Source organism: Salvelinus fontinalis, chromosome 11 (genome assembly GCF_029448725.1).
Source record: "Salvelinus fontinalis isolate EN_2023a chromosome 11, ASM2944872v1, whole genome shotgun sequence".
NCBI classification, from domain to species: domain Eukaryota; kingdom Metazoa; phylum Chordata; class Actinopteri; order Salmoniformes; family Salmonidae; genus Salvelinus; species Salvelinus fontinalis.
The window spans coordinates 38,407,835-38,424,685 of NC_074675.1; the positions used below are offsets into that span (position 1 = coordinate 38,407,835).

At 50.4% G+C, this 16,851-nt stretch overlaps 1 protein-coding gene across 3 annotated transcripts in view; it reads left to right on the forward strand.

Annotated features, from left to right (window-relative positions):
- The window catches only part of LOC129865686 (neuralized-like protein 4), a 31,668-nt gene extending 15,242 nt beyond the window's left edge, over window positions 1-16,426 (forward strand). For 2 of the 3 annotated variants that reach the window (XM_055938643.1, XM_055938644.1), the window contains exons 19-30: window positions 949-1,167; window positions 1,513-1,611; window positions 1,743-1,886; window positions 6,741-6,911; window positions 7,128-7,286; window positions 7,410-7,589; window positions 8,192-8,285; window positions 8,524-8,631; window positions 11,819-11,963; window positions 12,284-12,396; window positions 12,656-12,857; window positions 13,857-16,426. In XM_055938643.1, the coding sequence (XP_055794618.1) occupies window positions 949-1,167; window positions 1,513-1,611; window positions 1,743-1,886; window positions 6,741-6,911; window positions 7,128-7,286; window positions 7,410-7,589; window positions 8,192-8,285; window positions 8,524-8,631; window positions 11,819-11,963; window positions 12,284-12,396; window positions 12,656-12,857; window positions 13,857-14,061 (1,839 nt within the window). In that variant the 3' untranslated portion in view covers window positions 14,062-16,426. Of the gene's footprint in view, window positions 1-948; window positions 1,168-1,512; window positions 1,612-1,742; window positions 1,887-6,740; window positions 6,912-7,127; window positions 7,287-7,409; window positions 7,590-8,191; window positions 8,286-8,523; window positions 8,632-11,357; window positions 11,419-11,818; window positions 11,964-12,283; window positions 12,397-12,655; window positions 12,858-13,856 lie in introns of those variants that run through there. The other variant, XR_008761406.1, reaches the window with a different exon arrangement.
- The last annotated feature ends 425 nt before the right edge of the window (window positions 16,427-16,851 follow it).

Consider the following 16,851-nt stretch of genomic DNA (forward strand, 5'->3'; position numbering starts at 1 on the left):
CTTGGAGTTTGCCAAAAGGCACCTAAAGGACTCTCGGCCCATGAGAAACAAGATTCTCTAATCTGATGAAACCAAGGTTGAAGTCTTTGGCCTGAATGCCAAGCGTCATGTCTTGACACCTGGCACTATCTTTACAGTGAAACATTGTGGTGGCAGCATCATGCTGTGGGAATGTTTTTCAGTGGCAGGGACTGGGAGACTAGTCAGGGTCAAGGGAAAGATGAATGGAACAAAGTACAAAGAGATCATTGATGAAAACCTGCTTCAGAGCACTCAGGACCTCCGGTGGGGCGAAGGTTCGCCTTCCAACAGGACAACGACCCTAAGCAAACAGCCAAGACCGCGCAGGGGTGGCTTCGGGAAAGTCTCTGAATGTCATTGATTAGCCCAGCCAGAGCCCGGACTTGAACCCGATCGAACATCTCTGGAGAGAACTGAAAATAGCTGTGCAGTGACAGGTCCCATCCAACCTGACAGAGCTTGAGAGGATCTGTAGAGAAGAATGGGAGAAACTCCCCAAATACAGGTGTGCCAAGCTTGTAGCGTCATAACCAAGAAGGCTTGAGGCTGTTATCGCTGCCAAAGGTGCTTCAACAAAGTTCCAAATAAAGGATCTGAATACTTATGTAAATGTAATATTTCATATCTATTTTTAATACATTTGCTAAAATTTCTAAAAACCTTTTATTACTTTGTCATTATGGGGTATTCTGTGTAGAATGATAAGAAGAAAAAACAATTTCATCAATTTTAGAATACGGCTGTAACAAAATGTGAAAAAAGTTAAGGGGTCTGAATACTTTCCGAATGCACTGTAGGTAATTGTAATTGAGGAATTGTAAATTACATTTTTTCCATCCAGAAAAACAAGTGAATTCTTAATCACGCCATTTTCGCCATCACTAGTACTCATCCTCTTCTTCCCCCCCCCCCCTCCTCAACCCCCAGGTGAAGATAGACGAGATAGATAACCAGTGGTCTGGTTCCCTCCACATGGGTCTGACTAGTCTGGCCCCCCCAGAGCTGCCCTCCTGCCCCATGTCGGGCCTGTCCCCCACCCTCACACAGCTCCGCGCCAAGGTCACCTGGCTGCTGGCAGGGTCAGAGGTCAGACGCAATGGGGTCCTCCAAAGACAGAACTACGGGGCATCCCTGGACAGATTGACGGTGAGAGAAGGGAAGGAGAGGGGAGGGAGTGGAGAGGGAACAACGTGGCAGAGAGAACTTAGATGGTGACTAGAGTGTTGTGAAAAACTATCCAAAAAGTAGGCAGAGACTATTGGAGTATAATAATGAACCTATAATCAAGCAGCTTCAGGGGAGATCCATCTCTGAGCATAGTCAGAAAGAACTCCCCTGCAGCTACTTGATTTAAAGGTTCATTATTGTACTCCAATAGTCTATAGAAAAATGTGTGCATTTGGAACGGATAGAAGGATCGAGATGAGTACAGAAATGGGCAAGTGTGTACTGGTAATAGGATGGGTACTGAGATGAATTCTCTTTGTCTAGGTGGGGAACCGCGTGGGCGTGAAGAGATGCAGTGATGACACAATGCACGTCTTCATCGACGGAGAGGACATGGGAACAGCTGCTACTGCTGTGGCCAAGGTACACACACACACACGCGTGTGAGCATGTTCAATTAACATGCACACAAACACTTCATGAACGTACAAACTGTTCTCTCATCCACACACACACAACCACCCCACTAACCCACAACTCTCCCCTCCCTGTAGAACGTCTATGCGGTGCTGGACCTGTATGGTCGTGTGACGGCTGTGTCCATCGTCAGTTCCTCAGTGCTGGAGGATGCAGAAAGCATCAAGGCCCCCTCCCTCTCCTCAGACAGCTGCAGCGATGGCGATGAGGACAGCCCGCCGGTGAGACACACAGAGGGAAGCAGTGGGATAGGAGACTGAGGGAAGCAGTGGGATAGGAGACTGAGGGAAGCAGTGGGATAGGAGACTGAGGGAAGCAGTGGGATAGGAGACTGAGGGAAGCAGTGGGATAGGAGACTGAGGGAAGCAGTGGGATAGGAGACTGAGGGAAGCAGTGGGATAGGAGACTGAGGGAAGCAGTGGGATAGGAGACTGAGGGAAGCAGTGGGATAGGAGACTGAGGGAAGCAGTGGGATAGGAGACTGAGGGAAGCAGTGGGATAGGAGACTGAGGGAAGCAGTGGGATAGGAGACTGAGGGAAGCAGCGGGATAGGAGACTGAGGGAAGCAGCGGGATAGGAGACTGAGGGAAGCAGCGGGATAGGAGACTGAGGGAAGCAGCGGGATAGGAGACTGGGGAAAGCAGCGGGATAGGAGACTGGGGGAAGCAGCGGGATAGGAGACTGGGGGAAGCAGCGGGATAGGAGACTGAGGGAAGCAGCGGGATAGGAGACTGAGGGAAGCAGCGGGATAGGAGACTGAGGGAAGCAGCGGGATAGGAGACTGGGGGAAGCAGCGGGATAGGAGACTGGGGGAGGCAGCGGGATAGGAGACTGGGGGAGGCAGCGGGATAGGAGACTGGGGGAGGCAGCGGGATAGGAGACTGGGGGAGGCAGCGGGATAGGAGACTGGGGGAGGCAGCGGGATAGGAGACTGGGGGAGGCAGCGGGATAGGAGACTGGGGGAGGCAGCGGGATAGGAGACTGGGGGAGGCAGCGGGATAGGAGACTGGGGGAGGCAGCGGGATAGGAGACTGGGGGAGGCAGCGGGATAGGAGACTGGAGGGAGGCAGCGGGATAGGAGACTGGAGGGGTGCAGCGGGATAGGAGACTGGAGGGGTGCAGCGGGATAGGAGACTGGAGGGGTGCAGCGGGATAGGAGACTGGAGGGGTGCAGCGGGATAGGAGACTGGAATGGTGCAGCGGGATAGGAGACTGGAATGGTGCAGCGGGATAGGAGACTGGAATGGTGCAGCGGGATAGGAGACTGGAGGGGTGCAGCGGGATAGGAGACTGGAGGGGTGCAGCGGGATAGGAGACTGGAGGGGTGCAGCGGGATAGGAGACTGGAGGGGTGCAGCGGGATAGGAGACTGGAGGGGTGCAGCGGGATAGGAGACTGGAGGGGTGCAGCGGGATAGGAGACTGGAGGGGTGCAGCGGGATAGGAGACTGGAGGGGTGCAGCGGGATAGGAGACTGGAGGGGTGCAGCGGGATAGGAGACTGGAGGGGTGCAGCGGGATAGGAGACTGGAGGGGTGCAGCGGGATAGGAGACTGGAGGGGTGCAGCGGGATAGGAGACTGGAGGGGTGCAGCGGGATAGGAGACTGGAGGGGTGCAGCGGGATAGGAGACTGGAGGGGTGCAGCGGGATAGGAGACTGGAGGGGTGCAGCGGGATAGGAGACTGGAGGGGTGCAGCGGGATAGGAGACTGGAGGGGTGCAGCGGGATAGGAGACTGGAGGGGTGCAGCGGGATAGGAGACTGGAGGGGTGCAGCGGGATAGGAGACTGGAGGGGTGCAGCGGGATAGGAGACTGGAGGGGTGCAGCGGGATAGGAGACTGGAGGGGTGCAGCGGGATAGGAGACTGGAGGGGTGCAGCGGGATAGGAGACTGGAGGGGTGCAGCGGGATAGGAGACTGGAGGGGTGCAGCGGGATAGGAGACTGGAGGGGTGCAGCGGGATAGGAGACTGGGGGAGGCAGCGGGATAGGAGACTGGGGGAGGCAGCGGGATAGGAGACTGGGGGAGGCAGCGGGATAGGAGACTGGGGGAGGCAGCGGGATAGGAGACTGGGGGAGGCAGCGGGATAGGAGACTGGGGGAGGCAGCGGGATAGGAGACTGGGGGAGGCAGCGGGATAGGAGACTGGAGGGAGGCAGCGGGATAGGAGACTGGAGGGGTGCCGCGGGATAGGAGACTGGAGGGGTGCAGCGGGATAGGAGACTGGAGGGGTGCAGCGGGATAGGAGACTGGAGGGGTGCAGCGGGATAGGAGACTGGAGGGGTGCAGCGGGATAGGAGACTGGAGGGGTGCAGCGGGATAGGAGACTGGAGGGGTGCAGCGGGATAGGAGACTGGAGGGGTGCAGCGGGATAGGAGACTGGAGGGGTGCAGCGGGATAGGAGACTGGAGGGGTGCAGCGGGATAGGAGACTGGAGGGGTGCAGCGGGATAGGAGACTGGAATGGTGCAGCGGGATAGGAGACTGGAGGGGTGCAGCGGGATAGGAGACTGGAGGGGTGCAGCGGGATAGGAGACTGGAGGGGTGCAGCGGGATAGGAGACTGGAGGGGTGCAGCGGGATAGGAGACTGGAGGGGTGCAGCGGGATAGGAGACTGGAGGGGTGCAGCGGGATAGGAGACTGGAGGGGTGCAGCGGGATAGGAGACTGGAGGGGTGCAGCGGGATAGGAGACTGGAGGGGTGCAGCGGGATAGGAGACTGGAGGGGTGCAGCGGGATAGGAGACTGGAGGGGTGCAGCGGGATAGGAGACTGGAGGGGTGCAGCGGGATAGGAGACTGGAGGGGTGCAGCGGGATAGGAGACTGGAGGGGTGCAGCGGGATAGGAGACTGGAGGGGTGCAGCGGGATAGGAGACTGGAGGGGTGCAGCGGGATAGGAGACTGGAGGGGTGCAGCGGGATAGGAGACTGGAGGGGTGCAGCGGGATAGGAGACTGGAGGGGTGCAGCGGGATAGGAGACTGGAGGGGTGCAGCGGGATAGGAGACTGGAGGGGTGCAGCGGGATAGGAGACTGGAGGGGTGCAGCGGGATAGGAGACTGGAGGGGTGCAGCGGGATAGGAGACTGGAGGGGTGCAGCGGGATAGGAGACTGGAGGGGTGCAGCGGGATAGGAGACTGGAGGGGTGCAGCGGGATAGGAGACTGGAGGGGTGCAGCGGGATAGGAGACTGGAGGGGTGCAGCGGGATAGGAGACTGGAGGGGTGCAGCGGGATAGGAGACTGGAGGGGTGCAGCGGGATAGGAGACTGGAGGGGTGCAGCGGGATAGGAGACTGGAGGGGTGCAGCGGGATAGGAGACTGGAGGGGTGCAGCGGGATAGGAGACTGGAGGGGTGCAGCGGGATAGGAGACTGGAGGGGTGCAGCGGGATAGGAGACTGGAGGGGTGCAGCGGGATAGGAGACTGGAGGGGTGCAGCGGGATAGGAGACTGGAGGGGTGCAGCGGGATAGGAGACTGGAGGGGTGCAGCGGGATAGGAGACTGGAGGGGTGCAGCGGGATAGGAGACTGGAGGGGTGCAGCGGGATAGGAGACTGGAGGGGTGCAGCGGGATAGGAGACTGGAGGGGTGCAGCGGGATAGGAGACTGGAGGGGTGCAGCGGGATAGGAGACTGGAGGGGTGCAGCGGGATAGGAGACTGGAGGGGTGCAGCGGGATAGGAGACTGGAGGGGTGCAGCGGGATAGGAGACTGGAGGGGTGCAGCGGGATAGGAGACTGGAGGGGTGCAGCGGGATAGGAGACTGGAGGGGTGCAGCGGGATAGGAGACTGGAGGGGTGCAGCGGGATAGGAGACTGGAGGGGTGCAGCGGGATAGGAGACTGGAGGGGTGCAGCGGGATAGGAGACTGGAGGGGTGCAGCGGGATAGGAGACTGGAGGGGTGCAGCGGGATAGGAGACTGGAGGGGTGCAGCGGGATAGGAGACTGGAGGGGTGCAGCGGGATAGGAGACTGGAGGGGTGCAGCGGGATAGGAGACTGGAGGGGTGCAGCGGGATAGGAGACTGGAGGGGTGCAGCGGGATAGGAGACTGGAGGGGTGCAGCGGGATAGGAGACTGGAGGGGTGCAGCGGGATAGGAGACTGGAGGGGTGCAGCGGGATAGGAGACTGGAGGGGTGCAGCGGGATAGGAGACTGGAGGGGTGCAGCGGGATAGGAGACTGGAGGGGTGCAGCGGGATAGGAGACTGGAGGGGTGCAGCGGGATAGGAGACTGGAGGGGTGCAGCGGGATAGGAGACTGGAGGGGTGCAGCGGGATAGGAGACTGGAGGGGTGCAGCGGGATAGGAGACTGGAGGGGTGCAGCGGGATAGGAGACTGGAGGGGTGCAGCGGGATAGGAGACTGGAGGGGTGCAGCGGGATAGGAGACTGGAGGGGTGCAGCGGGATAGGAGACTGGAGGGGTGCAGCGGGATAGGAGACTGGAGGGGTGCAGCGGGATAGGAGACTGGAGGGGTGCAGCGGGATAGGAGACTGGAGGGGTGCAGCGGGATAGGAGACTGGAGGGGTGCAGCGGGATAGGAGACTGGAGGGGTGCAGCGGGATAGGAGACTGGAGGGGTGCAGCGGGATAGGAGACTGGAGGGGTGCAGCGGGATAGGAGACTGGAGGGGTGCAGCGGGATAGGAGACTGGAGGGGTGCAGCGGGATAGGAGACAGAGGGATGGGAAGGCGGGACAGATGGACAGCATCAGGGTGAAACAAGCTTGACAGCTATATAAAGTTAGACCAATGTGTCTTCTAAAGTAAGAAAATGTCATATTTATTTTGTAGCTTTTTTCATGCAAATATCTCAAAGTACAGTAGGAAGCCAGCATTTGCTCCACAGGTGGTTTAAGATTAGCACGAATTTAGCATCTTTTTATTTATTTCACCTTTATTTAACCAGGTAGGCAAATTGAGAACACGTTCTCATTTACAATTGCGACCTGGCCAAGATAAAGCAAAGCAGTTCGACACATACAACAACACATAGTTACACATGGAGTAAAACAAACATACAGTCAATAATACTGAAACAATAGCTTGTTGATTTATCTCCTGCCCCCCCCCCCAATCTATCCATCAGGTTGGAAGCACTAAGCTGGCCCTGGTGCCCAACACTGTCATGGCCTTCCTGGAGAACCATGGGAAGAACATCCAGCTTTCCAATCAGAACCTGACAGCTGCCCGTGTCTCCAGCTACAACCAGGGCCTTCTGGTCACAGCACAACCCCTGCCCAGACAACAACTGTTCCAGGTAGCTACACGTGTGTGTGTGTGTGTGTGTGTGTGTGTGTGTGTGTGTGTGTGTGTGTGTGTGTGTGTGTGTGTGTGTGTGTGTGTGTGTGTGTGTGTGTGTGTGTCTGGATGTTTTGATTGGGGCAGCATCGTTGTTTAGGGACACATTATATAATATAGTGCTTTCTGTCTCTATTGTTTGTGACTGACAGTCCGAATGTCTCTGTTGCCATAGTTTCAGATCGACCGCCTGAACCCGTCGTGGACGTCGTCCTTGTCGCTAGGGGTGATAGGTCACTCCCCCGACCGCCTCAACTTTCCCTCCACGGCGTGCTGTCTGAAACGCTCTGCCTGGCTGCTGCAGAGAGACTCTGTCTTCCACAACTCACTGAAGGTACCGGAGTCGCTGTCTCTCACTCAGCTCCCTTCACAACTCACTTTCTACTTTTGAGAACGTTTGGTCATTTCAAATGAACAACCTGATTGATTGGTTGATTAATCCTCTTTCTCATCCCAGATCTGTGAGAACTATGGTCCTAACCTGGACACATGTCCAGAGGGTACAGTATTGGGTCTACTTGTGGATGGGAACAGCTGTCTGCACCTCCATGTGAACGGGATGGACCAGGGGGTAGCAGCCCAGGACATCCCCACCCCCTGCTACCCCCTCATAGACCTCTACGGGCAGTGTGAACAGGTACGTCTGTCACCCTCCCACCCAAAACCGTCAGAATTCTGAATCTGATGAGGAAGTTAAATTCTACCTGCTTAGTCTAGCCACTGATATAACCCCCGGTAATGCAGTTAACACCATTTTTTATGATGATTAACAGTCCCAGTGGAAAACCAAACCGCCACCCAGGCATCCCTCTGCGTTTTTTTTATACTTCTACACAAACATAGGGTACGTTCCAAATTGTTCCCTATATGGTGCACTACCTTTGACCCGAGCCCTATAGCCCCTGTTCAAAAGTAGTGCACTATAAAGGGAGTAGGGTGCCGTTTTAGACTAGACCTACTCAGATCCACTTTTAGATCAGTAGCTAGAAACTCTAATCTGCTAGTATGTTGCTCTATGTTCTCTAATCCTGAAATACTTCCACCTGGCCGAAGTCATAATCCCAATCTCATTTAGACACTCCGTCCCTCAGTCGGTCTGTAACTCTAATCCCAGCCCTCCCGCCAGGCTGGGTTTAATAATCTGTCGCCCGGCCTGGCCCTGTACAACGTAATCTGTTGTCACACTTCCTGAGGGCCGACCGAAGTCAAGTCAGTGACACCCTCTGATGTCGTTGGCAGGTTACAATAGTGACTGACAACGTGCCAACCGTGGGAGGGGAGAGCGGCGAGGCGCGTTGCCAAGGCGACATGGAGAAGGCGGACATGGTTGACGGTGAGAGGACGATGATGTCAACTCATTGCAAGCCTTTTACAGTTGATGTTCAAAATGTCTTTCATATTGAAAGTTCTGCGTTCTGTAGATTCAAAGTTTACCAAGTTATTGTCCTTGTTGGCATCACATGTTCTTTGACATTAAAACGTTTTGACTTCTAAGTAATATCAAGCTCTGTATACATCTCTTATTGGCCTCAACCGGTGCTACCCTTTGACCTTTGCTTTCTGACCTCCAGGGATCAAAGAGAGTGTGTGCTGGACGCCCCTTCCAGAGGTCAACCCCAACAAGACCTGTGAATACCAGGCCCTGTGCTCGCGCTTCAAGGACCTGCTCACACTGCCAGGTGAGTACTCCACACACTTTTATTTATTTTTTAAAGCTATACTTTCTTTTTGCCTGAGGAACCTCCGGTGGCAGAGCATTCCATGATGACGTGGCTCGATACATAACTGAACGACGCATTAAATCTGTTTTTTGTTTTGGGTACAGTGAAGAACCCATAGTGGCCTGTCTGGTGGAGTATGTCTGTTTTGAAGTGTATGCAAATAGATTAGACAAGTGGTTAGCCATTTTCAACACACACATGTTCATTTAAAAAGACTGGAAGAGAAGTAGTCAATTTCTCCTCAACCCTCAACCATTAAAGACTATGATGCATGTGGTTGTTAGTTCTGTGTGCGCAGTTAAGGGCAAGGCATGCTGCTTGGTTGTGAGCCAGCTACAGCTTTGCTAGGTCTTTCTTTGCTGCGCCTGACCATATTAGCGGACAGTAATCAACATGGGACAAGACCAGAGGCGTAACAACTTGTACAGTAGATCTATGTGCCAAAAACGCAGAACATATTTTTATAACACACTACATTACCAAAAGAACGTCTATGTGGGCACCTGCTTGTCGAACATCTAATTCCGAAATCATGGGCATTAGTATGGAGTTGCTCCTCCCTCTGCTGCTCCACTCTTCTGGGAAGGCGTTCCACTCGATGTTGGAACATTGCTGTGGGGACTTGCTTCCATTCAGCCACGAGAGCATTAGTGAGGCCGGGCACTGATGTTGGGCGATTAGGCCTGGCTAGCAGTCAGCGTTCCAATTCAGGTCAGGGCTCTGTGCAGGCCAGTCAAGTTCTTCCACGCCGATCTCAACAATCCATCTCTGTATGGACCTCGCTTTGTGCACAGGGGCATTGTTATTCTAAAACAGTGAAGGGCCTTCCCCAAATCCTGTTGCCACAAAGTTGGAAGCACAGAATCGTCTAGAATGTCATTGAATGCTGTAGCATTAAGATTTCCCTGCACTGGGGGGAAAAAAGGGGCCTAGCCCAAACCATGAAAGCAACCCCAGACCATTATTCCTCCTCCACCGAACTTTACAGTTGGCACTATGCATTGGAGCAGGCAGCGTTCTCCTGGCATCCACCAAACCCGGATAGTACGATGGCCTATCAGATTGTGAAGCGTGGTTCATCACTCCAGAGAACACGTTTCCACTGCTCCAGACTCCAATGGCGCAAGCTTCACACCACTGCAGCCGACATTTGGCATTGCGCATGGTGATCTTGGACTTGTGTGGCTGCTCGGCCATGGAAACCCATTTCATGAAGCTCCCATGAACAGTTCTTCTGCTGACGTTGCTTACAGAGGCAGTTTGGAACTCTGTTGCAACCGAGGACAGACGTTCTGTTCTGTGAGCTTGTGTGGCCTACCACTTTGCGGCTGAGCCGTTGTTGCTCCTAGACGTTTCAACTTCACAGTAACAGCCCTTACAGTTGACCAGGGCAGAAATTTGACAAACTGACTTGTTGGAAAGGTGGCATCCTATGACGGTGCCATGCTGAAAGTCACTGAGCTCTTCAGCAAGGCCATTCTACTGCCAATGTTTGTCTATGGAGATTTCATGGCTGTATGCTTGCTTTTATACACCTGTCAGCAACTGGTGTGGCTGACGTAGCTGAATCCACTAATTTGAAGGGGTGTCCACATACTTTTGTGTGTGTATATATAAAAACAATCCCAAAAAATATAATTTAACTAGGCAAGTCAGTTAAGAACAAATTCTTATTTACAATGCAGGCCTACCCTGGCCAAACCCGGACGATGCTGGACCAATTGTGCGCCGCCTTATGGGACTCCCAATCACGGCCGACTGTGATACAGCCTGGAATCGAACCAGGGACTGTTGTGACTCCTCTTGCACTGAGATGCAGTGCCTTAGACTGCTGCGTACCTCTCCCCATCTTCACAACAACTTTGTCAATATGACTTGACCATAATAACTGACCAACTAATGTTGCTTGAATTTTAGAAGAGCTTAAAATATGGATAGTGTTTCTTGTATCCTTACCCTAGTGTGACGTTTTGATAACCATGTAAATCTCTGTCGGACAAGGTGACTTTTTATCAATATATTCGGCGCTTTTCGAAAATGTTGATTAGCATCAAAGTAGACAATACATACATGACTACAAATCCCTGCAAGCTCCTGCACGACATCTCTAGCTGACACCTTTGCTAACAGGTATTGTTTCAAATTTAAAACTTGCACAAGACAGTTCACAGAATTGACAATTTAAAAGACATTTAGCGAATGTATTAATTACTAAATTTAGCTAACATTAGATAGTTAATCCAGCGGTTCAAACTTTTGATTCGGCGGTCTCGTCCAGATCATGGCATTTTGTAGTTCTTTATGATAGCCACATTAGCAGCTAATTAGCATTTAATATTTGGGTGATAAATACATGCAAATATACATTAAGTCACCTTGTCCTAGAGAGATTTACACTTATCGAAACGTCACGCCAGGGTAAGCCTACACTAAACACGGCCCTTATTTTAAGTGTTTCTAAAATCCCCTATGGAGAGAAATTCATGATGTAAAAACGATTGGAACCATTTCCTTGTTTGACTGAGTCTTATGACTCATGCTGTGGTACTCTATACCTGATGGCTTATCATTCTTGGCACAAACTTGACCAAATTCAAAACAGCAATCCTCTTAAATGATTAGATCTTCAATACACAAATATGATGGTTCAATGTTGTCATTTCCCTTCTGTTTGTCCACTTTAGCATAACTAGAGCGCACTCTGGGTTCTATTGGATACGTAACTCTCCAATCGTGTGATGGCAGGTGATGTAAAGCCATAAGTTTTTTTTTTTTTTCAGTAACAAATTATGATCTATAACTTCAAAGGCTGCACTAAAATCTAACAATACAGCTCCAACTATCTTATTATCCATTTAATCATTGGATAATTATATTTCTGATAATAACAAAGAAGGAATGAATGGTTTTTGAGCAGATTGTATTCAGCAGATGCCTCATCTGGTTTAGCTCGGCTGCAGCCGGGGGTGCTCTGTTCTTCCTGCCTCTTCTGCGTACTGTTGCTGGTCTGTTGGTCTCAATGGTGGAGGGGGGTGCTTTCCTGTTGGTGTGGGGGGTTATGCTATCCAGTTGAGTATCCTTGGCTCAGTCATAACTCCATCTTTGTTGTTCTCTCTCTCTCTCTCTGCCTATCCATCTCTCTCAGATGGTTACTTCAACGAGGATGCCAAGTATAACCTGTGTTACTGTGAGTCTTGCCACAAGCTGCGGGGGGACGAGGCCTACTACAAGAGAGGGGAGCCCCCCCGGGATTACGCCCTGCCCTTCGGCTGGTGCCGCTTCGCACTGAGGTCAGAGGTCGCAAACAGCCAATCAAGTGGACTGCGAAAACTGTCTTCAACCAATTACTTTAGATCAGTCCCAGTGCTATTCATGTCCACTGAATGAGTTTAATCTAGTTCAATTAACAAATGGATTAATAGATCTTACCTATTCTCACCTTTGGCGAAAGATAAGGGGAGAGAATGTGAATAAAAATAGTATACAGTTTAAACTTTGAGAACTGGCTTTGAGTATCAATGTCCTCAGACACAAGATACAGGTGGAGATGAGAGAAGGGTTATCTAACAATTTTGTGTGTGATTGTGTGCGTGTACTACCTCCCCTATAGGATCAAGCCCCACTGCGAGGTGTCTAGTGCGTTTAAGAAGTGGCACATAGCCTACCACGGCACCAGTGTAGGGGCTCTGAGACGCACCCTGGACCATGCTCAGCTGCTCTCTGGTACGACGCAGCATTTGTTTCCTCCTCCACTTTTTTTGGACCCCTAAAAATAGAGTGAATTGACCACAGGTCACCTTTATTTTGATGTGCATATCACCTCAAGGTGTTGTTTCTCTCCCAAAGCACTAATCAGATGTCTAGCCTTTTGAAACGTATGGTTGATTTCCAGAACCATTTCCGTCACAAACATTTTCCCTAATGATTAAAGAATCATGACGGTGTTGTAAATTAACAAACCCATGTTGTCTTGGTGTTTCAGGGACTTCGTCCATCTTCTCTGTGTCTCCGGCAAAGATGGAGGGTCCTAACGGCTACAGTGAGCCAGAGGAGAACAGCAACAGCCTCCCCGACAGGGAACGAGACAGGGACAGAGACAGGGACAGGGACAAGGAGGTTCCCCGGGTACAGCTGTCCCCCACCATGCGCTACTCCGGCCTGGAGATGTTCGCCCCTAAAGTGCAGTACGTGTCAAATCTCTATCGTTGTCCCTCTCATGCCCTTGCTTTTTATCTGCCTATTGCACTTATTCAAATTGAAGTATACACTGTGGCCAGTTTATTAGGTACACCACCCCGTTCACACAAATGGTTCGCTCCTACAGACCGTGAGTCACGTGGCCGTGGCTTGCTATATAAAGCAGGCAGACGGGCATTGAGGCATTTCGTTACTGTTTGATTGAACGTTAGAATGGGCAAAACGAGTAACCGAAGCGTCTTTTGAGTGTGGTATGATCATCAGTGCCAGGCGCACCGGTTCCAGTATTTCAGAAACAGCCGGCCTCCTGGGACTTTCACTCACGACAATCTAATGATTCCCGAGAATGGTGCAAAAAACATCTAGTCAGCGGCAGTCCTGTGGGCGAAAACAGCTCGTTGATGAGAGGTCGAAGGAGAATGGCAAGAATCGTGCAAGCGAACAGGCGGGCCACAACGGCACTGTACGACGTTGGTGTGTGCAGAACAGCATCTCGGAACGCACATCTCGTCGCTCCTTGTCACAGATGGGATATTGCAGCAGACGACCACACCGGGTTCCACTCATATCAGCTAAAATCAAGAAGTAATGGCTCCAGTGGGCGTGATCACAAACACTGGACAATTGCGGAGTGGAAAAACAGTGCCTGGTCCGACAAATCCTGGTTCCCGTTGCGTCACGGTGATGGCAGAGTCAGGAGTCCATGGCCCTATCCTGCCTGGTGTCAACGGTGCCAGCTGGTGATGTAATAGTGTGGGTTTTTTGTGGCACACGTTAGGTCCCTTGATACCAATTGAGCAATGTTTCCATGTCCCGAATAATTCAGGCCGTTCTGGAGGCAAAAGGGGTCTGACCCGGTACCAGATGGGTGTACCTAATAAACTGGCCACTAAGTATACTGTATACCATGAAATTGTTATGCTGTCTTGCCTTGCTTTTGTTCTTTCATTCTTATTCCCATAACTCCTGCTCTCCTCTCCCTCCAGATTCCGGGACCCTCGTTCTCACTGTTGTCACCAGGCCCAGGTGGGTTTCCAGGTGTGCGTGCGGCCGGGCTCTTACAAGGTGGGGCCCCAGAACCTTGGGGCCAGCGAGCCCCTTGACCCCCGCTTTAGCAACACAGAAATCGAGTGGATCACCAAGGAGCAGGGGGGCACCCTCCTCTACGGCCTACTCATACGGGTGGAGTGAGGGAGGGATGAACAGCGGGATGGATAGAGTGGAGATAAGGGAGCTTCTCTATCCCAGCGGTGCCTCCAAAACCTCTACTCCATCAACCAAATTCCAGACTTTGAGACTCTTTAGAATTTGGGTAATTTCCCTCCTGTTCCTGAGGGGGGGAATTGTTGACATTGACAGTTCAGCATTATTTTAGTTTATTTTGGACAAAGTACATTTTTGTTTGTTTTGGAATAATTTTAACAGGGTGGGGCTTTGGTGGATTCAGAGAAGAAGAACAAGACTGACACTGCCTGCACTTTATGTTTTGAACACTGTGGGCAATTTAAAAAAGAAAAGAAACAAGTAAAAAACAATCTACTTCTCATTCATAATACAACACTAGTTTTTGGTCACCGCAATTTTTCTTTTAGCACTGTTGTCCTCTCTAGCTCTTGTTTTTATCACCTTTTATCCCAGCCTGATCACTCTCCTCACTCTCTTTTTGGTTCTCAAGTACGGGGGGGGGGTGGTTCTTCTCAGTTCTCAAGGCTGAGTGCACAACCGGAACCGGTCACGTTCCAAGACTTGGACCGTTCTTTAAACCTCCTCGCAATGGCGACCGCCACCCCCCCCCCCATCGCCTGCTGCGCAGAACGGTCACTGACTATTGGACTTTATAAACTAAAGACTTAACCGCGTGTCAATGGAGGAGGAGAGTGCAAAATCAAACGATGAGGAGAAAGACTGGAAATAACCCTGAACAGGAGAAGGACCTGAGAGCACCTTTTTTAGAGGGAGGAACACACAAAAAACTGGAAGAAAATGTTTACAGGTGTAACACTGTCTGTCTACATGTAAGACTCGTCCTCTCCATCTCCCTCCACTCTACTCACTACTGTCCTAGATTAAAAATGTTGTCTTCGTCAGTGGAAAGCGCTTTCCTAAGACGAGGGTACTTTCTCGTTCCCATGTTGCAGAGGTATAGATGTATACACTGTTTCTTGTGGGGGGGGAAAAGGGGTCTATTCAAATCTGTTTCACCGACAAAGCTATCGGCATCTTGAAAAGTGTGAAGTGGCTTCCTCTCCATAGTCCTCATCTCCTTTCCTTCACCTGCACTGATGTGAAGGAAAAGAGCAGATAGAAATGTCATGAATAGAGCTGACATGATTCTGTACCAGATAGGCGTGTTTGTTCTTCATAACATAGTACTATCTGAACTTTACACAATGTTGTGGCCTGCTGAACGTGCCTGTTTTCACACGTCGTCGTTTACACGAGTTGCGTTCCAAGTCTTTAAAGATTGTAACGTATCTGTCCCATTATGGCGTCGGTGACCGTACGGGCAGTGCCAGTGAGGCCATCTCCATTTTAAAGTAGTACATTTTCTTCTACTTCTGAGTTGGTAAACAAACTGAAAGGGTGCACACTGCCACCTAGAGTGTGTTGTTTGAACAGGTATAAAGCCAAGGTTGGCTATTTACAGCCACCTGCAGTCATGGAATGTTTGCTTACGAGTATAATCCATTGGCTGATCCCTGGATGGAATTTTATGATGCTTCCTTAACCCATAGGAAGGCCCACCCAGTTGACTACTTCAAAATTGTGAAGTCCCTAATGCCACTGCCCATGCTCAAACTTGCTTCTGGACACTAGAGTCCTCTATAGAACTCTATGGTCATAGTTTTAACAGGGAGAAATGTTCAGAGCCAATAAGACCATAGGGGTGTGCCCTCACATTGGTGTGTCCGTGCAAATACTCTTGGGAAATGCAGTATTTAACGAAATGCAGGCCCTGATGCTGGTGTTTACATTGTGAATGTAATTCATTAGGGTTTTTGCCATTTAGTTTTGTGGTCCGTTTACGTTGAAACTAACACCCTTCATTTGACATATTACATTAAAAAAAGATGAACACTGGTTAATTCATTCCTGATCCTAATATTCCCCTAATATTTGATTACATGTGGACGACTCTAAAGCATATCTTCTTTTAGCCATGTATTTTGTTGCCAATCTGATATATACTTACGTATGAGATATTTACATTCATACATAGCCGCGCCATCTTGCCAAGTCATTATTTTGACAAAGAGAGGAGAAAAACAGGTTGAGTCAAGACGTAAGGTTCAGTTGACTTTCCTCACACACAACTGTGTATAACCTAATTTATTGCAACAAAAAAAGTGGGCTTTGAAGAAGAAACGAACTTGCTTACAACGTCCAATCAAAATGTGAAAAATTATATGGGGTTATTTAAAGGCCCAGTGCTGCTTTTTATGATAATACATATTTTTTTTCTTCTGTATGTTGCATTTGTACAGGCTGTTACATAACATGAAATCATATCTTCCTGATTTGTAAAAATAAATAAACGGACAGAGTATGCACATGACTCTGGACTGGCGTTGTGTGTTTCTTCCTTTTTTAAAGTGATCAGCAGTAGAAACAAAGCATTTTCCCTGCCCGTTTTTGGTAAAAAGCTGTGGAATTTGGCTGGAGGAATGTAAACACATTCATAGACAGAGCTATGGATGCAAGGACTGACCATCCATGATATAGTTTTAACTGTGTTTTGAGGCTATATAGTGTTTGTTCAAACGTTGAGAAAAACAAGCTTACATCTAAGATTCTGACGACAGTTGAGATAAGCTCATGAGGCATTTTAATTATATTCAAGAATCATTGATTGGGTACATATAATTTAAGTCAAAATGGATGTAGCCCCTTAATCCAAGAAGAGAAAAGCTTTAAGTACAATATACTTAATTTACACCAATCAAAAAGACATGAGAGGCTGTTTTAGATTTTACATTTTAT